The sequence below is a fragment of the Echiichthys vipera genome (genome assembly GCF_963691815.1).
Source record: "Echiichthys vipera genome assembly, chromosome: 22".
In the NCBI taxonomy this organism is placed as follows: Eukaryota; Metazoa; Chordata; class Actinopteri; order Perciformes; family Trachinidae; genus Echiichthys; species Echiichthys vipera.
The window spans coordinates 5076950-5102926 of record NC_139847.1 but is presented as its reverse complement, the minus strand read 5'-3'; the positions used below and the strand labels follow the sequence as shown (position 1 = coordinate 5102926).

At 47.0% G+C, this 25977-nt stretch overlaps 2 protein-coding genes across 5 annotated transcripts in view; both read left to right on the top strand.

Moving 5' to 3' along the window:
• Window positions 1-6347, top strand: part of LOC310964004 (phosphatidylinositol-binding clathrin assembly protein) — a 99130-nt gene extending 92783 nt beyond the window's left edge. For all 4 annotated transcript variants that reach the window (XM_083936965.1, XM_083936963.1, XM_083936964.1 and 1 more), the window contains one exon: window positions 379-6347. Coding sequence is in view for 1 of the 4 variants with exons in the window: in XM_083936964.1 (XP_083793090.1) it covers window positions 379-393 (15 nt within the window). In the remaining 3 variants the exon portion in view is untranslated. The remainder of the gene's footprint in view (window positions 1-378) is intronic.
• Window positions 6348-9142: 2795 nt separating this feature from the next.
• Window positions 9143-24738, top strand: LOC310964006 (cysteine and histidine-rich domain-containing protein 1). The gene is made up of 11 exons (XM_083936967.1): window positions 9143-9371; window positions 10464-10513; window positions 10732-10788; window positions 15559-15713; window positions 16052-16155; window positions 16567-16619; window positions 17965-18035; window positions 21385-21487; window positions 23090-23209; window positions 23815-23877; window positions 24051-24738. Exons 1-11 carry the CDS (start codon window positions 9308-9310, stop codon window positions 24486-24488), a joined length of 1278 nt encoding a protein of 425 aa, XP_083793093.1. The 5' UTR covers window positions 9143-9307; the 3' UTR covers window positions 24489-24738.
• The last annotated feature ends 1239 nt before the right edge of the window (window positions 24739-25977 follow it).

The window sequence follows — 25977 nt, the reverse complement described above, 5'->3', positions numbered from 1 at the left end:
GTGGGAACCGTCAGAGCCCTCTTTAAACGTCTCAGAGTACGGCGCTCAACTCTAAGCCCCGCCCACTTTTTAGCGGGCCAATCAAATGCAAAGAATTTGATTTAAAGCCCTCCTGTAACTGCACACACAGAAGAAATCTGACTTATTCTGCCCTTAAAGCCCAATTGGCTCTTGCAGGGCGAACCTCTGAGCCTGTTTCAGTAGTACAGTTGTAGATGGATAGGTAATTGAAATGATATTTATTGCTTTATAGAGTAAAGCTGTATCACTGACCTGCTTTTGTGTGTTTTGTTGGTGTACCGTAAGGCGTTTCCGTACCTTATGTAACTGATCGAAACCAACAATTTCTCTGTTAACACTCTCTTTCTGTCTATTCAGATGCAGTTTATGTAATCCAGTCGGGGGGGAGGGAAGCAGAGTGCCAAAAGCGAGAAACAAACAAACACACAGCAGAAGAAAACACACACACACGAGGAACGATCAGATGGACGGAGGAACGATTTGATCAAGCTAAAACGACTAAGAGACAGACGGACAGACGACGAGATAACCAACCGACACCAAAAAGCAAGTCGGGAAAGAGGAGAAGATGAGCGGAACAGAGGACGGAGGGATGTGGTGACGAAGGTGTCATCCTGGCTAGTTGTTGTCTGAAACAACTTCTTGTGTGTGTGTGTGTGTGTGTGTGAGTGTGTGTGTGAGTGTGTGTGTGTGTATAGCTTCTTTCTGTTATTGTCAAAGTCTAAAAACCTATCGATGGAGTGATGCTTCAGGAGAGGAAATAAGGATGAGAGGGAAAGATGGCGATGGCGGTGAGAAGAGGGGGTCGCCTCTGCTGCAGAATTAGCTTTATTTCATACTGGTGCTATTTTGTCCCCTCTGGGTTACCGTCCGCCTGCAACGGCAACTTGGAGCAGCACTCAGAAGGGGACGTCTGCGTGTGTGTGTGCGTGTGCCTGTGTGTGTGTGTCAGTTGTTTCAGACAATACCTTCTACAACAGACCTCCTCTCCACCCCCTTCGTTCGCCGTCAACAACTGTCCAATCAGCGAGGGATTTAGAGGCGGATCCTCTCCGAGTGTGTTTCCCGTCATTTCCCCGCTCTGTCCGGGGATATGTTTGTATTTTTCAGTCTGTTTTTTCTTCTGCAGCCTCTCCTGAATGTTAATCGGGGCTTGTACAGCGATTTGTCGAACCATTTGTTGATAGTAGTTGAGCGGTTGTTGTTATGGGTTTTTAAGCTTAAGTCTTTGTTACTCATACTGCATTGTTTTGTTTTTTTTTCCTCTCCCAAAAGCTACAGATACACACAGAGAGGCAGGGATTACAGGTGATGACATGCTAGCACGGTACATGGTTGTGTAACGTCTGTGAACCAAAAAAAAACTAAACACCGGAGAGAGCTACAGTGAAATTCGTCTGTGCATCCTCAAAAAATGTGTGGTGGTGGTGTAGTGACTACGAGCAGGGCCGCAGTAGCTGGTGAGCTAACTGCTAACACACAAGCAAGCCTAACATGCTAGCGCTAGTCCCCCACATTTTCTCTCTGAGCTTCTTACTACTTTCTTCGCACTGTCTTTCCCCGGTAGTTAATTATTTTGTAGCCAAGGTGCTAACTGCTATTGCGCTAGCAAGCCGGCAACATGCTAGCGCTAGTCTGCCACAGTTACTCTCTGAGCTTTTTCCCCTGGTATTTAACTCTCTGGATTTTACGTAATTTAATTTGATAAAAATGAGTGAAAACAAATCTCTCTCAGCTAGCTAGTGTTCAAACTGTTAGTTAGCAAGTTTGCTAGCGGATTTGATAACGGGACAATTAGTTCAGACAGTTTATTTAAAATACTTTTTTTCCAATAAGCATGCTATTCCTGCCTCCAACAGAGGAGGTTAAATCAAACTCAACGGTGCATCACAGCTAAAATCTCTCTCCGTCCCCTAAAATGTCGCGTTGCTTGAATTTGGTCAACGGTAAAAACGTCACCGTTTAATGTGCTGGTGTGACCAGGCATTAATCCAGACCCAATATGACACTTTTACTTGTGGCTGCCTACTCTCTGTAGACGGTAAATAGAATAAATTAGTAGTTTTTCTCATGCCTAAGCAACTGCGGTGTGGTGATTAGCATTGTTAGCATCATTAGCTGCCTGTTAGCACCCGGCTGACCTGTGTGTATCTGTACTTCTTGTCCTCATCAGCCCACCATCAAAGGTTTCTATAGAAATAAGAGCTTTTTGTTTAGGTACACCCTTCTGGCAGATCCACATGATGTGCCAGTGATTGACGACAGCAGCACTGAGTGAATGATTACTGAGTTACGTTGAATTCATGTTAAATTGCACTGAATCAAAGCAAGCGACTTTTAAGTGCGCCTCCGAGAGCCAAAACGACGCTGAGCTTTCGGCGTCACCCTCGCTGACGTGCGGCCCCGGGAAATTTTAGGGATAAAATTTGAGTAAGGGGTTCAGGGCCAGTCCTCAGCCGAAGCATCCGTCACCATGAGTTTGACTGTTGGCGTATTTGTGCATAATGCATCTTTAGCGCGTGTTCATGTGTGTGGTTACGCATTTGTACGTGTATGTTTTCCATTGAGGGCTATTTCTGAGGGTCACGTTGTGTCAAATTTCGAGCCAAATTTTGAGCCAGCGAGTTTGACACGAAATGTGCTTTTTTTTTCTTTCCTGTTTTTGTTTTTGTAAAAATCGAAATTTTGTCGCAAAATGCACATGCAAAAATTTTGCACTGAAGTGACTATCCTGCCGTACGTCGAGCTGTCGCCGGTTCTCCTGGCGCGAACAAAAACAAGTTGAGAAAGAGATTTGAAGTTTGTAGAAATCGTTTGAGGTTTTACGAAAACACCTTTGTCTAGTTAACCAGCCACTTTGGCAGATGACGGAAAATACGTTTCTCTGCCGAACTAACAATGACCTTGAAACTTTTTTGTAGTCCCGACCCCGTCCCGGTCCTGCGTCCACATCCCGGTGATAGTCCACATGAAATCTCTAACTCTCGCTTCAGTCTCTCGACTCTGTCTAGTTGGTCTATCTCTAGAATGCTTTTTTAGCCTGCTTCGTCACCGTTTGGTTTGTGTAGATATGTAAACAAAAACAAAAAAAAAAGTAATAATAACCAGTGTCTGTCTAGATCGTCTGCTCCCGCCCATCGCTGTGCTGTCGCTGTTGGATAGATATTGCTCTTAGACGCTTCTTGTCGCAGTCTTGTGTTAGCGTAGCCTCTCTTCATAGTATCCTCCTTAAAGACGCCCTCCAGCAGTAGGTTTCCCACCTTGCCCTCGCCTCCGCCAGTGTCTAGTAACTATAGCTCTATTATCTCTCTTGGTGTCTCCGTCTTTAAGCCGTAGACGAAACCCCTTCGGAGGCTTTCTCGGGCTTTGTGGTTCCGCTTCTTCTCTAGCTTTGAGCTCTCTCTTCTCGCTGTTCGCGTCGCTCCAGTGTCGGGTTAGATAAAGAGGTCCTCGTCTTTCTTTTTTTATCCCTCAGCCATCTCCGCCTCTCGTTACGATGTCAGCGGCCTACAAACGGCCAATCGGATGCTTGGATATCCAGGTCTTTTTGTGAGGAATGAAATACTTTGTTGGCTTTTAGGGTAGCTGTTCTTATCAATCCCTGTACTTTGTCTGTGGTTAGGCAGATGGTTGAGGTTAGCCATTGACCTTGAGTGGTTGGGGTCAGGGGTAAGGACCTGAATGTGCAAGCACGGACTCCAGGCCTATGCTACGCTATGCTATGCTATGCTATGCTATGCTATGCTCTGCAATGCAATGCGTGCCTTGCCAAGAAAAGCACAGGGATTCATAACGATGCATAGGAAAGACATAAAACAAGTCAAGTACGGTCCGTAGTCCAGCCAGGTTTTGGAAAGGTGGGCTTTAGCTGAACGCTAATAGATTTCAGCAGCAGCTTTAAAAGTTCGTCTGCTCATCTCCTAAAGTTTACTAAATAGGAAAAATGTGGCGAGTAGCAAGGGAAGCCACGCATCACTTGGCCAGGTAAAAGATTCGACCCCTGATAGTAAGGAAAACCTGTAGCTTGTAAAAAACGAACTCCCCGTTAGCCTCAAACTGAATCAACGTGTGAACTCCCTGTGTCCTAAACTGTGGACTCCCAACAGGGTACCCTTTTTTTTGGCTTCCAACTTGGACTCTCATTAGACTCATTTCTTAATGGATGTGTCCACTTTGGCACCGAAAGCTAGTTCCAATTACGGCTCCTACTTTACTTCGTGGGACAGCTGTCTTTGCGTCGCTTAATGTGACGGTGATGAATTGGCGCTTCAGAAAGAGACGCTAACGTCAACGTCCGCAACGTGGCACCGGTCCAGACTTCAGGTCATCGTGGATCCTATCAGGCCTTAAATGCAGAGCCCATAAATCCCTGATGTGTTTGTAATGACCTCTTCAGAATACGAAATGCTTCAGTGTGAAGGACGGTGAAGTCCGTGGCAGGGTGTTTACTTCTGCTTTCGCCACTTTACCAAACTCCAAACAGTTTTTCCCTCCAAACTAAATCCACTTTGATGTTCTCGATGGGTCTTTAAGTTTTCTCCGCATGGAATCCAGTCCCTCCCGTTGCGATGAGATTGTCAGCGTGTCTCAAGTGCTTTTCTTCCCAAAGTCGTCATCAAATGTCGTGGGACAGAGCGGAGAACATGGCGAGACTACCGCGTAAACCGCCGCTGGGTCGTCTCCTTCGCGTCGACGCAACTGCCAGTACTTATCGAAGCTTTCATCATGTAGGTGATTTAGGTTTGTTGAGGGGTTTCAGCCGAGCATGCGGGCTCTTTCTTTTTCCGCAACTCCCTTCCTTCAAATTCAGACGCTTTCCCACTTCTCACAGCTGAGAGTTTCCCAGGACGACCGCAGTTATTGTGTTTTTTCGGAGTCGGCTGGTCCGATCGGGATCAGACCGGGCGAACCTCGCGGCTTAAGTTTCCCTCAACTTTTCAAAAAGCTGCTACCGCCTCTCTGCGCCGTTGTAGCATGAATCCACGGTGGAGAGGGATACGCGGATAAACGTTGATGTCATATTAAAACCGTCTGCTCTCTGCTACGGCCGAGTGTTGTGAAGCGTTCAGAGGGCAGACCTTCTCTCTGGTCGAGCCATCTCTCTCTCTCCCTCTCTCTCTCTCTCTCTCTCTCTCTCTCTCTGGGGTCGGCGAGTGCATGGTCGTATCGTTGTCGATGTTCGTTGTCTCTTTTCTCTCTCCCTAAAACAAGCATGACAAGACAGTGACGGTGATGACGAAGATAAATCCTGTCCCCCTTTGTCGTCGTCCCCCTCCCCGTTTTTAAAACCGTCGTTGTCAGGCGACCGTTTTTCCGTCCGCGACAGGGAGCGGATCCGTTTGTACCGTCGACAAAACGAGCCGCTGTAGCAAAAACAACCCAACAAGGAGCGCCAAACTTCCTCTCCCAAAGATGTCACATTTGTTACTCGCAGCACAGATTTGTCCCTGTTTTGGATTCTCAAGTGTCGGGGGGCGGGAAAGAGAAGTTTAAAGTGTCTAAAAAATAAAAAAAACACCCCAAAAACGAAACAAAGACGGCTAAATTCCCTCGTTTCTGTCGGCGAGCTCGTCGGTGTGTCGAGTCCAAGATCTCTCGTGCACGTTCTGTTTTTTCTACATCTGTGTTTTTTGGTATGGAGAACCCTCGGATTGCTGCCTCATTATTCTGTATATAACGAAATGCACACACACACACGCACACACACACACTCTCTCACACACACACACACGGAGCTTAAACACATACTCTCATAATCTGAAACCGCGTTATTTTTCCATTTACTCTCGTTCTTTTTCTGAAACGTGGAAGAGGTTCGCGTTCTTACAGCAGTATATAGGTGTGATTACGCCTCAGTGGGGGGGGCGGGGGGGCGGGCTCAAACTAACGGACGGACGGTGCAGATCTCCAGGGCTGCAGACCTCCCTGTACATCAGGATCAGCCATGAATTCTCAACGATGCCAAATGTTTCTTTTGTTTCGAGCAGAGTACATCTTTTTAACCCGTCTCTCTCTCTCTCTCTCTCTCTCTCTCTCTCTCTCTCTCTCTGTCTCTCTCTCTCTCTGTCTCTCTCTCTCTCTCTCTCTCGTCTCTGTCTCCTCCCCCGCATCTCTTTGTACATTTTTTTATTTCTATTTATTTAAAGCAGAAATATATGGATTGTATCAAGCATGGAAAGGCAAAAACAAATGTTACAAAACAAAACAACAAAAAAAATCACAGGCTTTTATTTTACAGCAGTATATTTGTTTATTATAGGGATCTGTTTCTCTCTCTCTTTTTTTTTGTTTTTGGAAGAAATAAAAAGTCATTTTCCATTCCTAAACCCTTCGTCTGTTTGGTTTTTCTTGACCCTGAAGGAGCCGCGGCCTCGACCCACGGCTCAAACCTCCGGGAAAAAGTCAACAAACCCTTTAAAATGGACTTTAGAGTCTGAGGTGATCAGAACTCAAGGCCCTGAAGTGTCAAACTGTGTGTCTTGTGGTTTTTAATTGCAGCGCCAGAGGCTCTGAATGTTTTTATCTGCTTAAATAGAGCCTCTCTATCCCATGTTTCACCCATCCAGTATGAATTTCATCAGTTTTATATTTTACTACAACATTAATTATGGATTTCATTCTGACTGGCATGTTTTCATTCATTCATTCATTCATCTTCAACATTGTTTATTCAGAGGGAGAAAATGATTGCTTTACATTCGTTAACACTAACATCTACTTGCAAGAACCAGTCGGGTTCGTCAATGTTGGGACGCAGCGGTGATCCAAATCAGGGGCGTCAAACATGCGGCCTGTGGGCACAGACGTGTAAGTCTGTCTACTCTACTCTGTCTACATGGGAGCAAGACGCCCAAAAGGGTCTACTTTCAGTCATTTTGTTGTGATTTTGTTTCCCACTGTGGTCATTGTATGTCCATTATTTTGTGGTGTAGGTCATTTTATATCTTTTTGTGCTGGTTTTGTATCAATTTCTTGTCATTTTGTGCTGGTTTTGCATTTATTTGTAATCGTTTTGCATCATTTTTGGTGGTTTTGCATCGATTTTTAGTCGTTTTGCATCTATTTTTAATCATTTTGCATCTTTTTGTGCTGATTTTGCATCGATTTTTAGTCGTTTTGCATCTATTTTTAATCATTTTGCATCTTTTTGTGCTGATTTTGCATCTATTTTTAGTAATTTTGTATCTTTTTGTGCTGGTTTTGCATCTATTTTTAATCATTTTGCATCTTTTTGTGCTGATTTTGCATCTATTTTTAGTAATTTTGTATCATTGTGGTGGTTTTGCAATTATTTTTAATCATTTTGCACCTTTTTTGATGGTTTTGCATCTATGTGTGGTTGTTTTGCATCTATTTTTAGCCTTTTTGCATCTTTTGTGGTTGTTTTGCATCTATTTTTAGTCATTTTGCATCTTTTTTGGGTGGTTTTGCATTTATTTTTAGTCATTTTGCATCTTTTTTGCTGGTTTGCAGAGACATTTTACATTCCTGTCTTCATATTATTTCTGTTGTTTTCTCTTATGTTTTGTCACATTGTGGTCATTAGTCATATTTTTAGCTGTTATGTAATTGTTTATCAGTAATGAGGCAAACCTGGAGCAGAAAGGTGTTTCCTGAGCTGCGTTTGTGTACTTTGGTCCCTAATATCCATCATCCTGAGGACACACAGAGAAACAAATGACCGTGCAGCGACTGCAGGTGGTTCAGCAATAAATAAATCACTCCAGACAAAACACTGCTGTTTGTCAGGCTCAGTACGACTCTGAGTGATATATCTCCAACTAAGAACCATTTAATCAAAACCGTTGAAATACGACCAAATAAATCACCTCTGGCATCTGCGAGAGCCTCTCGATGTGACCGTGGAGCAGAAGTACACAAACCGTTTCATTATTCAGAGCTCAGTGGGCGTCTGGAGGTGGGAACCTGCATCTTTAATCCCTCACCGTGGGAGCGCCGGCCCTGGAACCAAATCAGACCAGGCTCATGGAAATGTTTCAGATCAACATGTCACAACAGGCAGGGATACACAAGTGTGAGTGTGTGTGTGTGTGTATATATACATGTGTACACAAAAACAGGAAACAATAACTACGCACTGGAGATGTGTTTTATGTTTTATTAAAGTTTTCCCATCGTTTGTAGAGTAGATGGGATGTTTCACAGGTGTGTCTTAAAGCTGCTATGTGGAATCTGTTGATTGTGGCGCCCCCTGTGGACAGAAGCGGCGGGGTTCACACCTTTTGTCGTCAAGATCTTAATCTGGCTTTGTTTTGGAAACTGGAGAAAGAAAAAGGCAGCTAGTTCTTTTCAATTATTTAAATTTATTGCAATTCAATTTCATTTATAGTGGCAAATCATAACCAAAGTTATCTCAGGACACTTTACAGAGTAGGTAAAGACCACACTCTGTGACTTATTTATGATTTACAGAGACACAACAATTCCCCCGTAGAGTACGGTGACGTTGAAAACCTTCACTATAACAGACAGGAACGTCAGACAGACCCAGCTCTGTGGAGGACGCACATCTGTCTGCACCGGAGAGAGGAAGAAAAGGAGAGAGAGAGAGAAAAGACGGACAGATGGACAGAGAGAGACAAAGACAGACACACTTCCAGAGATGCAGCAACTATAATAATATCTATAGTAATGTGAATATGACTCATATGTTAAGACAGTTAATACAGCAGAATAGTAGAAACAAGCACAGCTGAGGTGATAGACTATGAAAATGATAATTATGGTGGCAAACATGATCAATGATGAGTAGTGGCAGTAGCAGCTACGATACAACGAGACATACCACTGATGGTGCCTCTATGGCTACAGTGACAGTACATATGAGTAATAGTTATAGTAGTAGCAGGAAGCAACAACAACAACAACAACAGGCCTGTGATCCGTCCTGACGGCACTGGATCCAGTAAGACAGAGTGACAGGAGTCCACGAGTCGTCTCCGTCCTGTTGTGGCGGCTGCCGGGGACACAGCTTGTGACAGGCGACGCTCACCAGGAGGAATGTGAAACCCCCACCCTCAGATAAGTTTTGACAGCTGTAAATAGAGAGAGAGAGGAGGGAGCTGCTATTTTTATCTTTCATTCAGCCAGAGAGAGAGAGAGGGAGGGAGGGAGGGAGGCCTTCTTTCTTTCTCTCTGCTCTCTCCAGAAGACCATCTCACCTTCTGGATCTTTCCTCTCCTGCCTGTAGTTGGAGAAACTTCTGGAGCTCCGCGCCGCAGCTTTTAAGACCCCAGGAGGGACACTTCTGCAGACCGGAGCCAACATGACCCTGCTGTGCTACAACAAAGGCTGTGGACTCAAGTACGAGGCCGACCAGAACAAGGACGGTAAGATCCGGTCTGCTGTTGGTTTCACTTCTAATTCAAGTATGCAGTCAAGTGTGGGTTTGTCGTGAAGCCTCAGTGACAGACACAAAAGCCTGGAGTTCAACTTGGGAGTGTACAGTGTTCAATTAAGTTCATCTTTGTAACATCTGAGCTGAAATAGCACATTCAAAGCCTGTTACAGTTAAACGCAAACTGATTTATGGACTATTTTCCCTCATTTCCTGAAAAAAAATCACATTTTTATTCAGATTTTACAAATAAGTGTAATCTGAGATTTGGGTTTATGTCTGCTTTCCTTTGAAAAAGGGTTCTTGGGACCAAATTTGTTGCACTAATTTGGATTTTGCGCATTACAAAGAGACGGCACAAGTGAGCAGGGATACATTTGAGTGTTCAAACTGACTTTCCTGGATACAAAGACAGACTCTGGGTCTGAGTTTACTTCCAAAAGCTGGCACAAACAACCAAGTGTTGCTTTATTGTGACGTTGAGGAGGTTGTGTCGTTATTGTCACATGTATTGTGTGAGTGTGAGAGACGGTTGGAGTCCAGCGTGCACGGTGAAACAGGCCTCGTGTCTCTGGGAGCAAGAGACCGCTATCTCTCTAGCAACCGACTTCCTTTTATGGGACTCAACTCTGGTGACCCCCGTGAACAGCTGGTCCCCACCCTGCCGTGTGTGTGTGAGTGTGTGTGTGCGTGCGTGTGTGTGTGTGTGTGTGTGTGTGTGTGTGTGTGTGTGTGTGTGTGTGTGTGTGTGTGTGTGTGTGTGTGTGTGTGTGTGTGTGTGTGTGTGTGTGTGTGTGTGTGTGTGTGTGTGTGTGTGTGTGTGTGTGTGTGTGTGTGTGTGTGTGTGTGTGTGTGTGTGTGTGTGTGTATGTATGTGCGTGCGTGCATGCGTGTGTGTGTGTTTTACCTGTCTTGTCAAAGTTGTGGTCGATTCACTTTCCAATCAAAATGTAAATTCTCTTTTTTGACGAAGTATAAGAAGGATATTATTGCGACAGGTGTGTGTGTGCGTGTGTGTGTGTGTGTGCGCGTGTGTGTGTGCGTGTGTGTGTACAGACTGACGTTTTCTTTTTCCTCCAAACAGACTCCTGTGTCTTCCATCCAGGTGTCCCCATCTTCCACGATGCCCTGAAGGTAAAACTAATACAAAAGCACAAAAATAAACAAAAACACTTTTATTTTGCTAATTTGTGTGTGTGTGTGTGTGTGTGTGTGTGTGTGTGTGTGTGTGTGTGTGTGTGTGTGTGTGTGTGTGTGTGTGTGTGTGTGTGTGTGTGTGTGTGTGTGTGTGTGTGTGTGTGTGTGTGTGTGTGTGTGTGTGTGTGTGTGTGTGTGTGTGTGTGCTTCTGCAGGGCTGGTCCTGCTGCAGGAAAAGGACAACGGACTTCTCAGAGTTTCTCTCCATTAAGGTAAAGAAAAACACGTCTGCAGGAAAGAAAGAAAGAAAGAAAAGAGAGTTGGAAATGTTCAGAATCAAATGGAAGTGAAACTTTACTCAGCCACTTAGCCAGGTGAGGTGGTTCAGGATCATCTGGTAAGGATGAACCCTGGGCACCTCCCTAGGGAGGTGTTCCAGGCACGTCCAGCTGGGAGGAGGCCTCGGGGAAGACCCAGGACCAGGTGGAGAGATTAGATCTCCACACTGGCCTGGGAACGCCTCAGGATCCCCCAGTTAGAGCTGGTTAATGTGGCCCGGGAAAGGGAAGTTTGGGGTCCCCTGCTGGAGCTGCTTCTCCCGTGACCCGACCCCGGATAAGAGGTTTTCATGACCCAGCTTTCATGACCATTCAGGTCTCCATTGGAAACTCATCAGGACGGTTTCTTTAACAAACAGGATGAATAATTGCCGACAGCCATGTTCATATGAGCACCTGAGTATCGTTTGAACTTGGAATAATGTTTCACCATAGTAAGGGACAACGCGGTGCAGGAGCTGCAGACATTCTCCTCTGTGATGGATTTTACTGGTTAGGGTTAGGGTTAGGGGTTAGGGTTGAGGTTGGGGGTTAGGGTTGGGGTTAGGGGTTAGGGTTAGGGTTAGGGTTGGGGTTAGGGTTAGGGTTGGGGTTAGGGTTGGGGTTGGGGGTTAGGGTTGGGGTTGGGGGCTGGGGTTGGGGTTGGGATTAGGGTTAGGGCTGGGGTTGGGGTTGGGTTTGGGGTTGGGGTTAGGGTTGGGGTTGGGGTTAGGGTTAGGGCTGTGGTTGGGGTTAGGGTAAGGGTTAGGGTTGGGGTTAGGGTTAGGGTTAGGGTTGGGGTTTTGTTGTTAGGGTTAGGGTTGGGGTTAGGGTTGGGGTTGGGGTTAGGGTTGGGGTTTGGATTAGGGTTAGGGTTGGGGTTAGGGTTGGGGTTAGGGTTAGGGTTGGGGTTAGGGTTGGGATTAGGGTTGGGGTTAGGGTTAGGGTTGGGATTAGGGTTGGGATTAGGGTTAGGGTTGTGGTTGGGGTTAGGGTTGGGGTTGGGTTTAGGGTTGGGGTTAGGGTTGGATTAGGGTTAGGGTTGGGGTTAGGGTTAGGGTTGGGGTTAGGGTTGGGGTTGGGGTTAGGGTTAGGGTTGGGGTTGGGTTTAGGGTTGGGATTAGGGTTAGGGTTGGGGTTAGGGTTGGGATTAGGGTTAGGGTTGGGATTAGGGTTAGGGTTGGGGTTAGGGTTAGGGTTGGGGTTAGGGTTGGGGTTAGGGTTGGGGTTAGGGTTAGGGTTAGGGTTAGGGTTAGGGTTGGGGTTGGGGGTTAGGGTTGGGGTTGGGGTTAGGGTTAGGGTTGGGGGTTAGGGTTAGGGTTAGGGGTTGGGGGTTAGGGTTAGAGTTAGGGTTGGGGGTTAGGGTTAGGGTTGGCGTTGGGGGTTAGGGTTAGGGTTGGGGTTGGGGGTTAGGGTTGGGGTTAGGGGTTGGGGGTTAGGGTTAGGGTTGGGGTTAGGGTTAGGGTTGGGGTTAGGGTTGGGGTTGGGGGCTGGGGTTGGGGTTGGGATTAGGGTTAGGGCTGGGGTTGGGGTTGGGTTTGGGGTTAGGGTTGGGGTTGGGGTTAGGGTTAGGGTTGGGATTAGGGTTAGGGCTTGGGTTTTGTTGTTAGGGTTAGGGTTGGGGTTAGGGTTGGGGTTGGGGTTAGGGTTGGGGTTTGGATTAGGGTTGGGGTTAGGGTTGGGGTTAGGGTTAGGGTTGGGGTTAGGGTTAGGGTTGGGGTTAGGGTTGGGGTTGGGGTTAGGGTTAGGGTTGGGATTAGGGTTGGGGTTAGGGTTAGGGTTGGGATTAGGGTTAGGGTTGGGGTTGGGGTTAGGGTTAGGGTTGGGATTAGGGTTGGGGTTAGGGTTGGGGTTAGGGTTAGGGTTGGGGTTAGGGTTAGGGTTGGGGTTAGGGTTAGGGTTGGGATTAGGGTTGGGGTTAGGGTTGGGGTTAGGGTTAGGGTTTGGATTAGGGTTAGGGTTGGGGTTGGGTTTAGGGTTGGGATTAGGGTTGGGGTTAGGGTTAGGGTTGGGATTAGGGTTAGGGTTGGGGTTGGGGTTGGGGTTAGGGTTGGGGTTAGGGTTAGGGTTGGGGTTGGGGTTAGGGTTGGGGTTAGGGTTGGGGTTGGGGTTAGGGTTGGGGTTAGGGTTGGGGTTGGGGGTTAGGGTTGGGGTTAGGGCTGGGGTAGGGGTTGGGATTAGGGTTAGGGCTGGGGTTGGGGTTGGGGTTAGGGTTGGGGTTAGGGTTAGGGTTGGGGTTAGGGTTAGGGTTGGGGGTTAGGGTTGGGGTTGGGGTTTGGGCTGGGGTTGGGGTTAGGGTTGGGATTAGGGTTAGGGCTTGGGTTTTGTTGTTAGGGTTAGGGTTGGGGTTAGGGTTGGGGTTGGGGTTAGGGTTGGGGTTTGGATTAGGGTTGGGGTTAGGGTTGGGGTTAGGGTTAGGGTTGGGATTAGGGTTGGGGTTAGGGTTGGGGTTAGGGTTGGGATTAGGGTTAGGGTTGGGGTTGGGGTTAGGGTTAGGGTTGGATTAGGGTTTGGATTAGGGTTGGGGTTAGGGTTGGGGTTAGGGTTAGGGTTGGGGTTAGGGTTAGGGTTGGGGTTAGGGTTAGGGTTAGGGTTGGGATTAGGGTTGGGGTTAGGGTTAGGGTCGGGATTAGGGTTAGGGTTGGGGTTGGGTTTAGGGTTGGGATTAGGGTTAGGGTTGGGGTCAGGGTTAGGGTTGGGATTAGGGTTAGGGTTGGGGTTGGGGTTAGGGTTAGGGTTAAGGTTAGGGTTGGGGTTGGGGTTAGGGTTGGGGTTGGGTTTAGGGTTGGGATTAGGGTTAGGGTTAGGGTTGGGATTAGGGTTGGGGTTAGGGTTAGGGTTGGGGTTAGGGTTGGGGTTGGGGTTAGGGTTAGGGTTAGGGTTGGGATTATGGTTGGGGTTAGGGTTAGGGTTGGGGTTAGGGTTGGGGTTAGGGTTAGGGTTGGGGTAAGGGTTGAGGTTAGGGTTAGGGTTCTGGTTAGGGTTGGGGTTAGGGTTAGGGTTGGGGTTAGGGTTGGGGTTAGGGTTGGGGTTGGGATTAGGGTTAGGGTTGGGGTTAGGGTTAGGGTTGGGTTTAGGGTTGGGATTAGGGTTAGGGTTGGGATTAGGGTTAGGGTTGGGGTTAGGGTTAGGGTTGGGGTTAGGGTTGGGGTTAGGGTTGGGGTTGGGTTTAGGGTTGGGATTAGGGTTAGGGTTGGGGTTAGGGTTGGGGTTAGGGTTGGGGTTGGGGTTAGGGTTGGGGTTGGGGTTAGGGTTGGGCTTAGGGTTAGGGCTGGGGTTGGGGTTAGGGTTAGTGTTGGGGTTAGGGTTGGGGTTAGGGTTGGGATTAGGGTTGGGGTTAGGGTTAGGGATTAGGGTTGGGGTTAGGGTTAGGGTTGGGGTTGGGGTTAGGGTTTGGGTTAGGGTTGGGGTTAGGGTTAGGGTTGGGGTTAGGGTTGGGGTTAGGGTTGGGGTTAGGGTTGGGGTTAGGGTTGGGGTTAGGGTTGGGATTAGGGTTGGGGTTAGGGTTAGGGATTAGGGTTGGGGTTAGGGTTAGGGTTGGGGTTGGGGTTAGGGTTAGGGTTGGGGTTAGGGTTGGGGTTAGGGTTGGGGTTAGGGTTGGGATTAGGGTTAGGGTTTGGGTTGGGGTTAGGGTTGGGGTTAGGGTTAGGGCTGGGGTTAGGGTTGGGGTTAGGGTTAGGGCTGGGGTTGGGGTTAGGGTTAGTGTTGGGGTTAGGGTTGGGGTTAGGGTTGGGATTAGGGTTGGGGTTAGGGTTAGGGTTGGGGTTAGGGTTAGGGTTGGGGTTAGGGTTAGGGTTGGGGTTAGGGTTGGGGTTAGGGTTAGGGTTGGGGTTAGGGTTGGGGTTAGGGTTGGGATTAGGGTTAGGGTTGGGGTTGGGGTTAGGGTTTGGGTTAGGGTTGGGGTTAGGGTTGGGGTTAGGGTTAGGGCTGGGGTTAGGGTTGGGGTTAGGGTTAGGGTTGGGGTTGGGGTTAGGGTTAGGGTTGGGGTTAGGGTTGGGGTTAGGGCTGGGGTTGGGGTTAGGGTTAGGGCTGGGGTTGGGGTTAGGGTTGGGGTTAGGGTTGGGGTTAGGGCTGGGGTTAGGGTTGGGGTTAGGGTTGGGGTTGGGGTTAGGGTTGGGGTTAGGGTTGGGGTTAGGGTTGGGGTTGGGGTTAGGGTTGGGGTTAGGGTTAGGGCTGGGGTTAGGGTTAGGGTTAGGGTTGGGGTTGGGGTTGGGGTTGGGGTTGGGGTTGGGGTTAGGGTTGGGGTTAGGGTTAGGGCTGGGGTTAGGGTTAGGGTTAGGGTTGGGGTTGGGGTTGGGGTTAGGGTTTAAGGGTTAGGGTTAGGGTTGGGGTTAGGGTTAGGTATGGGGTTAGGGTTAGGGTTTAGGGTTAGGGTTAGGGTTAGGGTTGGGATTAGGGTTGGGGTTAGGGTTGGGGTTGGGGTTAGGGTTAGGGTTGGGGTTAGGGTTAGGGTTGGGGTTAGGGTTGGGATTGGGGTTGGGGTTGGGGTTAGGATTTTCCAATGTGCACGTTTCTGTTCTGGAGATTATGCAAATGAGCACATTCATATTTAATCAGATAAAGCCTCATTTGCATATTTAAACATACAATTTCAGAAAACTCGTGATACAAAGAATCATCGTCTTAATGTTTAGCTTTAAAAGAGGTGAACGTTTCAGATCCGGTGCAGGTTTTCCTCTTCAATCCAGACCGAGGTGACCTGATCTGGGTTTTTCCCGTACGCAGGGATGCACCCGCGGGCGCCACAGCAACGACAAGCCCGCAGAGCCTCTGCGGCCGGAGGTGTCATCAGATAAAGGCGAGATGAAACACACCAACGGGGAAGAGATAATCTACCAGGGCCCCAAATCTGCTGAGACACTGCAGAAAGAGAGACCCAGGTGTGTGTGTGTGTGTGTGTGTGTGTGTGTCTGTGTGTGGTCTGTGTGTGTGTGTGTGTCTGTGTGTGGTCTGTGTGTGTGTGTGTGACTGAAGATTTGTCCTTTTAAATCTGAAAGATAACTGGAAGTGTCGTCCTGTCAGCGACGTGCACGTAGCTGCGTCTGTGTTCAGTCACAGAGGTCAGGATGAGGTCACCTGGATGAATGATTTAGTGAATAACAACGCGCGTCAGTCCTGTGTGTGTGTGTGTGTGTGTGTGTCTGTGTGTGTGTCTGAGCTGTTCATTCCCCACATTTTGTGTTAACATGAATGTGTGTGTGTGTGTTTTTATGTGCAGTTCAGAGGAGCCGAAGATCAAACTGCCCCAAAAAGTGTCTGCATCGCTGACGCAGGTGCTGGAGAAGCTGGACATCAGCACCAAGGCTGACAATCAGAAGAAAGGTGTGTGTGTGTGTGTCTCTGTCTGTCTGTGTGTATTTAATCTGTGTAATTCTGCGTATTTCTGCTTATATGGATGTCTGGTGTCCGCTTATGTGTTTGTGTAAGTTTGTGTAAATGTGTAAGTTTGTGTAAATGTGTGTTTGCTGCAGAAGTTTGTATTTCTGTATAAATCTTAGTGCAGAATTGGATCCTTAATTAATTTTCCTTAAAACAAAGAATGTTTCGACCTTTTTTCGAGGAGGAATCTGTAGAAAACAGTAAATTTGATTTCAGAAACATTTCCGTGTGCTGTTGAGATTTTCTTCACTTCTTTTTTTAAGAAAATAAAACGTCAGGTGCCGACAAAACTGACTTCATAAGAAAGATATACATTTATTTCTTCTTCTTCTTCTTGTCTTTATGTTCTGACAGAGAGTCAAACGGTCATGATCGGGACCCGGTGCAAGAACGCAGGATGCAAAACAGTGAGTGACTCTATTATTATTATTATTTATTATCATTTCATTTTATTTTGTAGGCAACCTCTGTGACTGTAACAGCTGATATCTGACTTCAACAACACACACATCTATAGCTGCCTAACATCACAGGCTGCTCAGCAACATTCCTGTGCTTCAGTGTTGTAAAGCTAAATAACAGCTCCATCTAGTGGACGGAACAGGTAACAACACACATGACACAGTACTGTACTTAGAGTATATAAGTATATAAGTACACTTTATCACCTATGGGACCTGTAAGATGTCAGTGGTGGAGCACCAATAATTACATTTACTCAACAACTGCACTTAAATGCAGATTTGAGATGCTTGTACTTTACTTACTTCCTGTTATTTCCACTTTATGTCACTTTTTATGTTTTCAGTTTTTACTCCACTGCGTTTCCAAAGGAAATACTGTAATATTTATTTACACAATGAGCAAAACGTTGATATTTTGGGCTACTTTCATTTCTTAACACGTCTTCTGTCAGACCATGAAGAGAAAGCAACCAAAAGACACGTTTAGGAGTTTAGTTTGACTTCACTTTGTCTGTTTCTACTAAGGTAAAACCATTAAACGCACAATTCTGGAAATGCTTTTTATTTCCTCACTGAGACAAAAAAAATCTCCACTTCAGCAGCTCTTACATACACAGAACCTTCCAGTTTGGTTCCCACCTATACTCTGAAGCTTTTTACAGAGGGGTGTGTCTGTTTATCATTCATAAGAGGAAGAATTATTACTTTATTAATCCCGCAAGGGGAAATTCTATTTATTCACTCTGTTATTATTCATGTTACACACACACACAGGCCCGAAATACACACACATGCACAAACAGGACCTATATACATGCAATAATGGAGAGATGTCAGAGCGAGGAGGCTGCCAATGGCTCAGCGCCCCGAGCAGGGTTCGTGTTCGGTGTCTTGCTCAACAGCACCTCTGCAGTGCTCAGGAGATGAACCGGCACCTGTCCAGCCACCAGTCCACGCTCCACAACGACTTCGTTAGTATTCCATTGAGTCTTAACGACAGTCGTTGGAGACACAGGAGGCCATTTGTGAACAGTTGTTCTTTGAGGTTAGATTGTTGAATCTCCTGAAGGGATGAAAGGGCAGCATTGAAAAGTAATAGCAAGAGTCGTCTGTAATCCTGATGCTTAAGAAACACCACACTGAAACACAGGGCAGACGTGACTGGTGACCTTATGGCGTGACTGGTGACCATGACTGAGGCGTGAGAAGGGACCGTAATCTGCTCCACATCATCCATCATCTCCTCTTCACGTCTTCTGATCATCAGCGTTGTGTTTGTGTGTTCCAGGCCTACCAGGGCCCGGAGACGGACACGGAGGTCTGCACGCACCACCCCGGAGGCCCCGTCTTCCACGAGGGGTAAAACGCGCACGGAGACACCGACCGCTGCATGTTTCCTCTTCTGCACTGCGGCTAGTACAAAAGGCATTACGCACAATCCACTGTAACACAAATCATTACAATAATATTATCATATCCCTTTCTTTTTCTTTTGCATGACTCTTTTCAAACCATAATTAGATTTCTACCAAGAGGAAACGTAAAAACAACACAAACTGAAGGCCGTGTGAACAAAGCAAGAAACATAAAAGCGAAATAATGAATTAAAAATGAGTAATTCAGATCAAATCTGCGATATAGAAAAATACGTTAGAAGTGAATTAAACTGCAACTGCTCTTTGAGTTGCACATACAGGCTGACAAACACAACATTCAAGTGTTTTGAAGTGCTCAAGATTGATACATAGATTGACACATTCAAGTTTAGGTTAGTCATGACCGGAAGAACGAGGTCACGGGTACAAGCGGGCGACATGTGTTTCCTCAGGAGGGGGTCTGGAGTCTCCCTTAGAGAGAGGGGGAGAAGTTCAGCATCCGTGAGGAACTCGGAGTAGAGCCGCTGCTTCTTTGCGTTGAAAGGAGCCAGTTGAGGTGGTTCAGGATCATCTGGTAAGGATGAACCCTGGGCGCCTCCCTAGGGAGGTGTTCCAGGCACGTCCAGCTGGGAGGAGGCCTCGGGGAAGACCCAGGACCAGGTGGAGAGATTAGATCTCCACACTGGCCTGGGAACGCCTCAGGATCCCCCAGTTAGAGCTGGTTAATGTGGCCCGGGAAAGGGAAGTTTGGGGTCCCCTGCTGGAGCTGCTACCCCCACGACCCGACCCCGGATAAGAGGCTGAAGATGAGATGAGATGAGACGTTTAGGTTTGAAACCAGAACTTTGTTGCCTCTTATTCGTCCCCTTTCTGCAGAAAGAAAGCATCATTTTGGTTGTTTACAGCACGAAAACATCAAATTTAATGTGACAATGACGTGCAGAAGTCAGTCTACTGTTCAAACTGGATGTAATGTGTAAGAATATGTGATTTACCACAGCTGTAAAGTGCTGGAAAAGCTTGAAAATACACCTGGAAATGCTTGAAAAGTGCTTGATTTTGACTTTGGAAAAAGTGCAGCAAGCAACCCTGATATATACGAGCATCAGTGTCCACTATGGAGCCTGTGAGCAAGGCACCTAAAGGTCCCGTGTATAAAGTTTTACATGTTTGAATCGTGTTTTACTGCCAATGAGCAAACGGGTTTTTAAGCAACTAGAAGAAGAAGAAGGAGAAGAAAAAGAAGAAGGAGCAGAAGGAGCAGAAGGAGAAGGAGGAGAAGAAGAAGGGGAAGAAGAAGGAGAAGAAGAATAGAAGAAGAAGAAGAAGGAGAAGAAGAAGAAGAAGGAGAAGAAGAAGAAGGGGAAGAAGAAGAAAAAGAAGGAGAAGAAGGAGAAGAAGAAGAAGAAGAAGAAGGGGAAGAAGGAGAAGAAGAATAGAAGAAGGAGCAGAAGGAGAAGAAGAAGGAGCAGAAGAAGAAGAAGAAGGAGCAGAAGAAGAAGAAGAAGGAGCAGAAGAAGGAGAAGAAGAGGAAGAAGAAGAAGAAGAAGAAGGGGAAGAAGGAGAAGAAGAATAGAAGAAGGAGCAGAAGGAGAAGAAGAAGGAGCAGAAGAAGAAGAAGAAGGAGAAGAAGAAGAAGAAGAAGGAGCAGAAGAAGGAGAAGAAGAGGAAGAAGAAGAAAATGAAGGAGAAGAAGAATAGAAGAAGAAGGAGAAGAAGAGGAAGAAGAAGAAGAAGAAGAAGAATAGAAGAAGAAGAAGGAGAAGAAGAAGAAAAAGGAGAAGGAGGAGAAGAAGGGGAAGAAGAAGGAGCAGAAGATGAAGAAGAAGAAAAAGGAAAAGGAGGAGAAGAAGAAGGGGAAGAAGAAGGGGAAGAAGAAGAATAGAAGAAGGGGAAGAAGGAGCAGAAGGAGAAGAAGAAGGAGCAGAAGAAGACGAAGAAGAAGGAGACGGAGAAAAAGAAGGAGAAGTAGAATAGAAGAAGAAGAAGAAGAAGAAGGAGAAGGGGAAGAGGAAGAAGGGGAAGGAGAAGAAGAAAAAAAGGAGAAGAAGAATAGAAGAATAGAAGAAGAAGAAGAAGAAGGAGCAGAAGAAGGAGAAGAAGAAGAAGAAGGAGAACAAGGAAAAGAAGGAGAAGAAGAAGAAGAAGGAGAACAAGGAAAAGAAGAAGGAGAAGAAGAAGGGGAAGAAGGAGAAAAGGGGGGAGAAGAAGAAGAAGGAGAACAAGGAAAAGAAGAAGAAGGAGAAGAAGAAGGGGAAGAAGGAGAAAAGGGGGGAGAAGAAGAAGAAGGAGAACAAGGAAAAGAAGAAGAAGGAGAAGAGAAGGAGAAGAAGGAAAAGAAGCAGAAGGAGAAGAGAAGAAGAAGGAGAAGATGAAGGAGAAGAAGAAGAAGAGGAATAAGAAGGAGGAGCAGAAGAAGAAAAAGGAGAAGAAGAAGGAGAAGAGAAGAAGAAGAAGGATCAGAAGAAGAAGAAGGAGAAGAAGGGGAAGAAGGAGAAAAGGGGGGAGAAGAAGAAGAAGAAGCAGAAGAAGAAGAAGGAGCAGAAGAAGAAGAAGGAAAGAAGGAGAAGAAGAAGGAAAGAAGGAGAAGAAGAAGGAGAAGAAGAAGAAGGAACAGAAGAAGAAGAGAAGAAGGAAAGAAGAAGGAGCAGAAGAAGAAGAAGAAGGAGCAGAAGAAGAAGAGAAGAAGGAAAGAAGAAGAAGAAGGAGCAGAAGAAGAAGAAGAGAAGAAGAAGCAGAAGGAGAAGAAGGGGAAGAAGGAGAAGAAGGGGAAGAAGAAGAAAAAGAAGGAGAAGAAGAAGAAGAGAAGAAGAAGGAGCAGAAGAAGGAGAAGAAGAAGAAGAAGGAGCAGAAGAAGAAGAGAAGGAGCAGAAGAAGAAGAAGGAAAGAAGAAGAAGGAGAAGGAGCAGAAGGAGCAGAAGAAGAAGGAGGAAAGAAAAAGAAGAAGAAGGAAAGAAGAAGAAGAAGAAGAGAAGAAGGAGCAGAAGAAGAAGGAGAAGGAGCAGAAGAAGAAGGAGGAAAGAAAAAGAAGAAGGAGAAGAAGAAGAAGCAGAAGAAGAGAAGAAGAAGAAGGAGCAGAAGAAGAAGGAAAGAAGGAGAAGAAGAAGGAGAAGAAGAAGAAGAAGAAGAAGAAGAAGAAGAAACTAACTAACTGCTACTGTCGTTACTAACTTGTTTTGTATTGAAGTTACACAGAAAAACCTGTATCCGTCTTTGTTTCCCAGGTAACTGCTGCTTGTTGACTGTCGTGTCGTGTGAACGTCCGTCAGGTCGTAGCTTTCACATCACCTCGAATGAAGCCGCTGTTACAACCTGTGTTTCCCTCTGTGCAGGTACAAGTACTGGAGCTGCTGCTGCATCAAGACGATAGACTTCAACGCCTTCCTCGACCAGAAGGGCTGCACCACAGGGAAACACCGCTGGATCCCAAAGCAGGTAAGCGCACCGCCCTGCACAGAGATGACAGGTGGGACAAAAGGACACGGACGAGTCAGCGGGAAATGACAGGTGTGCGCCGCAGCATGCTGGCACTGTACGAGACGTTGATGTGAAACCTTCTTGGCCCCCTTTAGAGAGAGTTTAACGAGCCGTAAACTCCATGTTCTTATTTTGACCCAAACCCAAATGTAGTTTTGACGCCTAAACCGGAGTAACGTTAATATTTCTTCATTCTTTCATCTTCAACCTCTTGTCCCTGTCGGGGTCACGGGGGGCTCCTCCTCTCCTTCCTCTTGTCCTCTTCCTCCTCTTGTCCTCCTCCTCCCTCTCCTCTTCGCGCCTCCTCCTCTTCTTCCCCCTCCTCCTCCTCCTCTTCCTCCTCCTTCTCCTCCTCCTCTTCTTCCTCTTATCCTCCTCCTTCTCCTCTTCTTCCTCTTGTCCTCCTTCTCTTCCTCCTCCCTCTCCTCCTTCTCTTCTTCCTCTTCTTCCTCTTGTCCTCCTTCTCTTCCTCTTCCTCCTCTTCTTCCTCTTATCCTCCTCTTCTTCCTCCTTTCCTCCTCCTTCTCCTCTTCTTCCTCTTGTCCTCCTCCTCTTCCTCCTCTTCTTCCTCTTATCCTCCTCCTTCTCCTCTTCTTCCTCTTGTCCTCCTCCTCTTCCTCTTCCTCCTCTTCTTCCTCTTATCCTCCTCTTCTTCCTCCTTTCCTCCTCCTTCTCCTCTTCTTCCTCTTGTCCTCCTCCTCTTCCTCCTCTTCTTCCTCTTGTCCTCCTTTTCTTCCTCTTCCTCCTCTTCTTCCTCTTATCCTCCTCTTCTTCCTCTTATCCTCCTCCTTCTCCTCTTCTTCCTCTTGTCCTCCTCCTCTTCCTCCTCTTCTTCCTCTTGTCCTCCTTCTCTTCCTCTTCCTCCTCTTCTTCCTCTTATCCTCCTCTTCTTCCTCCTTTCCTCCTCCTTCTCCTCTTCTTCCTCTTGTCCTCCTCCTCTTCCTCCTCTTCTTCCTCTTGTCCTCCTTTTCTTCCTCTTCCTCCTCTTCTTCCTCTTGTCCTCCTCCTCTTCCTCCTCTTCTTCCTCTTGTCCTCCTCCTCTTCCTCCTCTTCTTCCTCTTGTCCTCCTCTTCTTCCTCTCCCTCCTCTTCTTCCTCTTATCCTCCTCTTCTTCCTCTTATCCTCCTCCTTCTCCTCTTCTTCCTCTTGTCCTCCTCTTCCTCCTCTTCTTCCTCTTGTCCTCCTTCTCTTCCTCCTCCCTCTCCTCCTTCTCCTCCTCCTCTTCTTCCTCTCCTCCTCCTCCTTCTCCTCTTCTTCCTCTTGTCCTCCTCCTCTTCCTCCTCTTCTTCCTCTTGTCCTCCTTCTCTTCCTCTTCCTCCTCTTCTTCCTCTTATCCTCCTCTTCTTCCTCTTATCCTCCTCCTTCTCCTCTTCTTCCTCTTGTCCTCCTCCTCTTCCTCTTCTTCTTCCTCTTGTCCTCCTTCTCTTCCGCTTCCTCCTGTTCTTCCTCCTCCTCCTCTTCTTCCTCCCTATCCTCTTCCTCCTCCTCCTCTTCTTCCGGGTTTACGTTTTTTTTCCCATCTAAATGATTCATCCTCATGTCTGTAACGTGTGTTTACAGGACAAGAAGAAGGTGGCGTGTCGACATGACTGGCACCAGACAGGAAGTAATGTGGTCGTGACCATTTATGCCAAGAACGCAAACCCACAACTTTCCTGCATAGAAGCCAACCGGACAGTGGTGAGTGTTTCACACACACGCACACACACGCACGCACGCACGCACGCACGCACGCACGCACGCACGCACACGCACACGCTCTCTCTCACACGCTCTCACTTTCTCACTCTCTCACTCTCTCTCTCTCTCTCTCTCTCTCTCTCTCTCTCTCTCTCTCTCTCTCTCTCACACGCTCTCTCTCACACACTCTCTCACACACTCTCTCTCTCTCTCTCACTCTCTCTCTCTCTCACACGCTCGCTCTCTCTCTCTCACTCTCTCTCTCTCTCTCACACGCTCGCTCTCTCTCTCTCACTCTCTCTCTCTCTCACACGCTCTCTCTCTCACACGCTCTCTCTCTCTCTCTCTCTCTCACACGCTCTCTCTCTCTCTCTCTCTCACACGCTCGCTCTCTCTCTCTCACTCTCTCTCTCTCTCTCACACGCTCGCTCTCTCTCTCTCACTCTCTCTCTCTCTCTCACACGCTCTCTCTCTCTCTCTCTCTCACACGCTCTCTCTCTCTCTCACTCTCTCTCACACACGCTCTCTCTCGCTCAGGTCTTTTTTGGACACACTATACTGGACCATGGTCTCCTTGTTTACTCCCTTTCTTTATCTCTTTTCAGCTCTCATGTCAAATCCAGTTTGAGAACGATAAGATTTTCAAGAGAGAGTTCCACTTTTGGGGGGTGAGTACCTGCTAAATCCATCTGCCACTGGCTCGAGGTTAGCCCACCTGGTGCTGATGCATTTATACAGTTTGAAGACAGTGATGCTTAGAAGTTATCTGATCGTACTCGCATACTTTGTGAAAGCAAAATTACATCAAACTCTTGTCTTTTAAATGTGTCATACCTTTAAGGTGGTCAATGTCAAGCAGAGCTCGGTCAACATGGTCCCGTCCAAAGTGGAGATCACCCTCCGCAAGGCCGACCAGGTGGCCTGGGGAAAACTGGAGGACCCCAACTACAAACCTGAGCCCGAGCCCGTAGACAACTCCATCGCAGAAACCGCAGAGTCGCAGCAGCCCGACTACGACATTGACGATGACGACATCAGCGATTCGGACGAGGAGTGGGCCTATGACACCAAGCAGAACAAAAAAACTGAGGAGAAGGACAGGGACGAGCAGAGGAAGAAAGAGGAAGACGCGCAAAACGTAAAGATGAGGGAGGTGGAGGAGGAGATGAAGAAGGCGATGGAGGAGAGGAAGAGGGCGGAGGAGGAGAGGAAGAAGCTGGAGGAGCAGAGGAGGCAGGACGAAGAGGGAGGGTACGACGACATGCCGGAGCTCGAGTAACTCCTGGAAACAAGGAAACAAAAGGATTTAAATTAAACTTTTTCAGCTACATATCGAAATGAAATATGGTACTTTTCCACCACCTTCTAACTTGGAAGGGGGGATACATTTCAGAGGTTGGTCAACAAAAACACTATCTGTTGTATTGTATTTAATTATAATGTCTGTAATAGTAAGTATTATGCACTTAAAACTGTGAATATACTTACCTGGATGTCACTTCAATACAAGAAATAAAGACTTATCTGTTGCTATGTCTACATTTCTATATTTATTTATGTCTACACAACACAGATAAATGACTGCATCATCGCTATAAAGCAAGTTTTGATGACAGAGGGGCTGAACATTTACGGCAAAATGTCTTTTCCATCTCACTTCCACATGAACCTGCAGACCTTTATTTGAGTCCGTCCGTCCATCTTCATCTGCTTGTCCCTGTCGGGGTCGCAGGGGGGGCTGACATCGGGCGTGAGGCGGGGTCCACCCTGGACAGGACGCCAGTCTATCACAGGGCACATAGAGACAAACAGAGACAGACAACCATTCACACCTACAAGTAATTTTAGAGTCACCAATGAACCTAACATGTCTTTGGACTGTGGGAGGAAACCAGAGAACGACTCACAAAACCAGAGAACGACCCACACAGACACGGAGCGAACATGCTGACTCTACACAGGGGGACCCCAGCTGGGATTCGATCCAGCAACCCTCTTGTTGTGAGGCAACAATGCTAACCATCATGCCACGGCCCACCCCACCACCATGCCTGTCAGAGCGAATGAGAATCACAAGGTGGAAGGAACGACCCGAAGAGCTCAGAGACAGAACTGTGCCAAGGTTAAAAAATCATTTCTACAGCCTTTGAGGTTCCTAAGAGCACAGTGGCCTCCATGAACCTTAAATGCAATAAGTTTGGGACTACCTAGAGTTGACCGTCCGGCCAAACTGAGCAACCAGGGGAGAAGAGCCTTTGGGAAGGAGGGCAGTGGGGAGAGGGGAGACAGTCCAATCGGGTCCCGATGGAAGCCTCTTCTTGCTGCAAAAGCCTGCATAGTTTTCCAAAAAACACATTAAGGACTCCCAGACTAAGAGAAATAAGATTCTCTGGTCTTTATGAGACCTTGATTTAACGTTTTGGCCTTAATTCTAAATATGTGTTGAGAATACCAGGCACCACAGTGCAGCATGGTGGTGGCAGCATCACGCTGTAGGGTGTTTGTCAGCTGCAGGGACGGGATGACTGGTGGGAATTGAAGGTACAGTAAGATGCGGCCAAGCACAGAGATATCCTGGAATAAAAACCTTTCCCAGGATGCTCAGGACCTCAGTCTGGGCCGATTATGCTAGTACAGCAGTGATATAGCCACGGAGGATATTCTATCAAATTATGAACATTAAAAAATGACTAAATTTCAGAATAAATGAAGTATTAACTGGTTCTACAATTTTGATCTACAGTACAAATACATAAATATAATGTATT